Source organism: Etheostoma cragini, chromosome 7 (genome assembly GCF_013103735.1).
Source record: "Etheostoma cragini isolate CJK2018 chromosome 7, CSU_Ecrag_1.0, whole genome shotgun sequence".
NCBI classification, from domain to species: Eukaryota; Metazoa; Chordata; class Actinopteri; order Perciformes; family Percidae; genus Etheostoma; species Etheostoma cragini.
In genome coordinates, this window is record NC_048413.1 from 27,365,668 (window position 1) to 27,371,263 (window position 5,596).

A 5,596-nucleotide genomic window follows, 5' to 3' on the forward strand; every position below is an offset into this window, starting at 1 on the left:
GTGTGTGTGTGTGCCTGTCTTATTCACGCTGGCTATTTTGCGTGCAGGGCCGTAACCTGACCAACGCCCCGGACATGCAGCCTAACGCTGTGACGTGGGGGATCTTTCCCGGCAGGGAGATCGTCCAGCCGACCGTAGTGGACCCCGACAGCTTCATGTACTGGAAGGTAAGACAGGGAATGTCCCCGTAAGACCGAGAATGTCCCCATAAGACCGAGAATGTCCCCGTAAGACCGAGAATGTCCCCGTAAGACCGAGAATCTCCCCGTAATCCCGGCCGCTATCAGACTCTACACCTGCACTTTGTGATAATGTTGTAGTTTCTCTTCCTGTTTTTCAATTACTCCGCACACTCTATGCTTACTTTAAAATCTGTATTTATATTTTTTTCCATTACAAGTACTTACTTTTTTAATATTACTGCCAGACTCCATGTACATAAACAGTAATTTTAACATCGTAAAACCGACTTCATTCAAAGTTGACTGAAACAAAACAAAACTATCAAAATCTGTTTTGGGGTCGTCTTTCCACTTTTCCAACTTTTCCAACCATCAAAACTCTAATTTGGTTGAAATAAACACACAATTGACCGATATACATGTGAAAATATGTTGGCTCTATACACGCTAAAAGCACTGCTTTTTTGAATGGAGTCTGGTGGGTTTAGCGCTAGCGACTTCAGAGGCTTTTTCTGGTTAAACAGAAAGGTCTCAAAGAGGTTTTAAAGGTCTATCTCTGCAGGAATCCTTTCCATAATGTCATCAGACACTTGGAATACTAATCTGAGCCTGTCGGCCCTAAAACAAGCACTTTAGTGAAGGTAAATACAAACTGGGTGTAACTTACCATGTAGCATGTTAGCATTCTCGCTTCCTACTGGACCAATGTCAAAGATTGTTGATCCCATCAGTCACTTAGATACTAAAACACAGGAACATAGGGTCCAGGTTGAAGACAACGGGAGTTACCGTTTAAGGTTAGAACTAGTAGGCTTTAGGACTAGCCCGTCTCTGACTCCCTTGTTTCCCCTTAGGACGAGGCCTTCGCCCTGTGGATCGAGCAGTGGGCGAAGCTCTACGAAGACGAGTCTCCTTCACGGATGATCATCAAGTACATCCACGACAACTACTTCCTGGTCAACCTGGTGGACAACGACTTCCCTTTAGAGAGCTGCCTGTGGCAGGTCATCGACGACATGTTCGAGCTGCTCGACGCAACTCCAGAGCCGCTCGCCGACGCAACTCCAGAGCCGCTCGCCGACGCAACTCCAGAGCCGCTCGCCGACGCAACTCCAGAGCCGCTCGCCGACGCAACTCCAGAGCCGCTCGCCGACGCAACGCCAGAGCCGCTCGCCAACGCAACGGACACCAAATGAAATCAACAGAAAGAAACGCTACAGAACGGTCGATATTTTATGCATTGCCTTAAAAAAGAGAAAATGCTGCTACTTACAAAACAGAACATAGCAAAGATTAAGGATTGTACTTCACAGTATTTTTAAAAGGTTTTTATGATTTTTTTTTAGCATTTTAAGTGAAAGGAAAATGAAAACGTACTGTTTCACCGGAACTAAATAGGAAACATTGAATATTTTTTACCTCCATGATCAGTAGCACTATCCTTTGTAGCACTTCCCCCCCCCCCCAGCTGATAAACTACACTAAACTACAGATTCCTCGAGGACGAGTCTCACTTAAAAACAGCAAGAAGAATGACTCGTAAAAACTGTGAAACTTAAATATACTTTAAAGCCTTTGTTCACACGTTAATGGCGTCTCGGAGCTTTTGTAGTAAGCAGTTCGGAGCGTTTTTATTCCAAAAAGCAACCGAGAGCGTGTGTTGTTGCTATAACAACAGCTACAGTATCCTAGAGCGCTGTATGGAGCGGTGGAATGGTGAAGCGAGCTAAAGACAGAGAGAGAGAGAGAGAGGTGCCAGCGTTAGAGGAAACCAAGTGGTGGAGCCAGCTAGAGAGAGAGAGGTGCTAATGTAAATAAACAAAGTGGTGGAGCAAGCTAGAGAGAGAGAGGTGCTAATGTAAATAAACAAAGTGGTGGAGCAAGCTAGAGAGAGAGAGATTCTAACGTTAGATAAACAAAGTGGTGGAGCCAGCTAGAGAGAGAGATGCTAACGTTGGATAAACAAAGTGGTGGAGCAAGCTAGAGAGAGAGATGCTAACGTTAGATAAACAAAGTGGTGGAGCCAGCTAGAGAGAGAGAGGTGCTAACGTTAGATAAACAAAGTGGTGGAGCAAGCTTGAGAGAGAGAGATGCTAACGTTGGATAAACAAAGTGGTGGAGCAAGCTAGAGAGAGAGATGCTAACGTTGGATAAAACTAAGTGGGTTCCCTGAACAGAGCGCGCCCGTTCATACCGTATAACTTGCTGTGCTCAGACTCCATTTTTTTAGTTGTTGTTATGGAAACAACAGGCCCGGCTCCTCCGCTTGTCATTGGTCGGCTGTCAAAAATGCACTTGACGTACGGCGTTGTTTTTCCAGAAAACCTCAACTTTTTTCAACTTCAAAAAGACGCTCTGAGCTGAAAAAATAAATATAAAAATAATGTCCGGTGGCGTTTAAAAAAGCACTCACGACTTCTTTGATAACATTGGATTATAATGCAAAACAGACGCTGGCACTTCTTAAAATGGACGCCAAGTGTGAACATAGCCTGAAAGTGTTTTATTAGCGAATGTTTTTATTTTCATGGAAGACAGTAGTTAGATTTTATGAATGACAATGTACTGTTATGGGTGAAAACCTACTATAATAACTATAATAATTCATTTGATCTCACGGTGATGTCATTAACCCTCGTGTTGTCCTCCCATGAACTCGCCCTTCCAGGTCAAAATTGAAAATGAATATTTTTTGGGGGCTTTTCAGATTTTTTTGTCGCTTTTTCTGATTTATTTGTCACTTTTTTCCAGCTTTTGGCGCAAAAAAAAAAAAAAAAACATTAGCTGATTTAATAATAGATTTTACACTTATTCTTAGAATTCATGGTCAACAAACCTCATTTACATCAAATTATGCATATGTTTTTAGTTCAAAAGGCAGAAATTAGGAATTATTGTAGCTAACAGTTAAGATCAGAGGATGCTGAGTTTAAGTTTAGTCCGGATACTGTTTTGAAACCATTCAAAAAAAGAATTCAAATGCTATAAGATGAAGTAAAACACCCAAAAAATTCAGTTAAATGAATCCTTAATTTACCTGAAGCACATATGGAGTCATCCATGTTATTTATGGGTAATTTGGTTGAAATAAATCCATATTTCATAGTCACATATCTCTTTGAAACGGGTCAGTTTGACCCGAGGACAACACAAGGGTTAAGAGTTAGACAGCGACACTATCTACCTGCTGCCTCAACATGTTTTGAATGTTTTTCATATTTATTTGTTGTGGCTACTTTCTAAAGCAATAAATCGTTTTTTCAACATTGTACGACCCGTTGAGTGTGTTACTGGAAGCAGTGGTGGACTGTAACCACATGTACTCCAGTACTGGACTCAAAGTGCCCATGTTATTATATAAAAAAAAAAAAAAACACTTTTTTCTGGGATTTGGGTTTTTTTTGTGTGTCTCTGGTGCTTCCACATGCGTACACACTTGGAAAAAAATAACCATCCAGGGTGTTTTGAGTGAGATCCGGTTTCTGAGATCAACAATCTTTGACATTGGTCCAGTATGAAGCGAGAATGCTAACATGCTACATGGTAAGTTACGCCCAGTTTGTGTTTACCTTCACTAAAGTGCTTGTTTTGCCGCTGACAGACTCAGATTAATATCCTAAGTGTCTGACAACATTATGGAAAGGATTCCTGCAGAGATAGACCTTTAAAACCTTACACTCAGAAAAAGATAAATAAATCGATAATAGCCTCAACAATAGTGTTAATTTTTACCAGAGATTTGAGCGTTGAAGCGTGAAGCCCCAGCGCTGCAGACGGGTGCAAAGGTCGGGCGGTAGGACGGGACCAGACCAGATGACATGGAAGGGGTTTTCCACTCAAAGACCAGTCCACCTATGAGGACCTGGCAGAGGAATGGTGTGAGGTGGTGACAAGTCTGCACACGACACACGCTGGAGGCCTTTACCGGATCACCTACATCTGACAGGCCGAGGTCACCTTTGCCACATATTACCCCCCAGATGGGAGGGCATTCAGCGGCTTGGTGCACGTCGATATCTACCAATATCCCAATATTTCCTCTGAGGTATTTGATTGTGCAACCTCTCTGTTGCTGCCAAATCACAGGAGCACTTTCAGTGATAGACTGATTCTCCCACAATGCACCACAGGAAGTCATCCCTGCCTGTGGCCATCAAACTTTATAAATCCTCATTCTAAGTGTCTGACACACACACACACACACACACACACACACACACACACACACACACACACACACACACACACACACACACACACACACACACACACACACACAGGGAGGTTGAAACAGGTCATTATTATCTGTTTTGTGCAATAACACCGGCCTGAAATGTGTGCAATACTCTACTACTACTATTATTATTATTATTATTATTATTATTATTATTATTACTAATTTTCACCATTTCAACTCCTTAATTATGTTAATTATGTAAATACTGTATCATAACATTCCTTTAACGATGTAAATACCGTACATTTCCCCACTCTTTATTTCTTTATTGATATTTCTACTATTTGTGCAACTGCAACACAGAAAAAAGTGACAGACATTGAAAAAAGGATCAAAATCATAAGAATAACATAAAAAGCGTCAACAAAAGTGTTGATTTTCAACTTTTACTGTAAGAAAACACAAGGGTTAAAATAATCATCTTGCTAAACCCTCCGCACACACACACACACACACACACACACACACACACACACACACACACACACACACACACAGTCGTGTCTGGCTATCTTTGTGGGGACCAGTCATTGACATAATGCATTCCCTAGCCCCTAACCTTAACCATCAAACCTAAATGCCTAACCTAACCCTCACCCTAACCCTAACCTTAACCATCAAACCTAAATGCCTAACCTTAACCCTCACCCTAACCCTAACCTTAACCTAACTCTAACCCTACTCCTAAAACCAAGTCTTATTCCTCAAACAGCCCTTTAACGTTAAGGGGACCAGCATTTTGTCCCCACAAAGCTGGCAGGTCCCCATAAGTATACTGTATTCACAGTTTTTGGTCCCCACAAATGTAGCTAAACCTGGCCCACACACACACACACACATACAAACACACAAACACACAAACACACAAACACACAAACACACGATAACCACTGGTAGTAGGCTCCATGGACTGTCTGTACTAAGCTGTGAGCTCCCTCTAGTTCCCACTCTGCAGAATGTCAGGACACCCCCCTATGTTAAAATACAGGGGCATAAGTAAACACCCCCTATGTTAAAATACAGGGACATAAGTATACACCCCCCTATGTTAAAATACAGGGGACATAAGTATACACCGCCTATGTTAAAATACAGGGGACATAAGTATACACCGCCTATGTTAAAATACAGGGGCATAAGTATACACCCCCTATGTTAAAATACAGGGGGCATAAGT

General features: G+C 42.0%; 1 protein-coding gene across 1 annotated transcript in view; it reads left to right on the forward strand.

Moving 5' to 3' along the window:
• The window catches only part of LOC117948295 (methylenetetrahydrofolate reductase-like), a 12,316-nt gene extending 9,356 nt beyond the window's left edge, over positions 1 to 2,960 (forward strand). Inside the window, exons 8-10 of the mRNA XM_034877881.1 lie at positions 37 to 167; positions 1,037 to 1,984; positions 2,210 to 2,960. Coding sequence (XP_034733772.1) covers positions 37 to 167; positions 1,037 to 1,378 — 473 coding nt within the window. The 3' untranslated portion in view covers positions 1,379 to 1,984; positions 2,210 to 2,960. The remainder of the gene's footprint in view (positions 1 to 36; positions 168 to 1,036; positions 1,985 to 2,209) is intronic.
• The last annotated feature ends 2,636 nt before the right edge of the window (positions 2,961 to 5,596 follow it).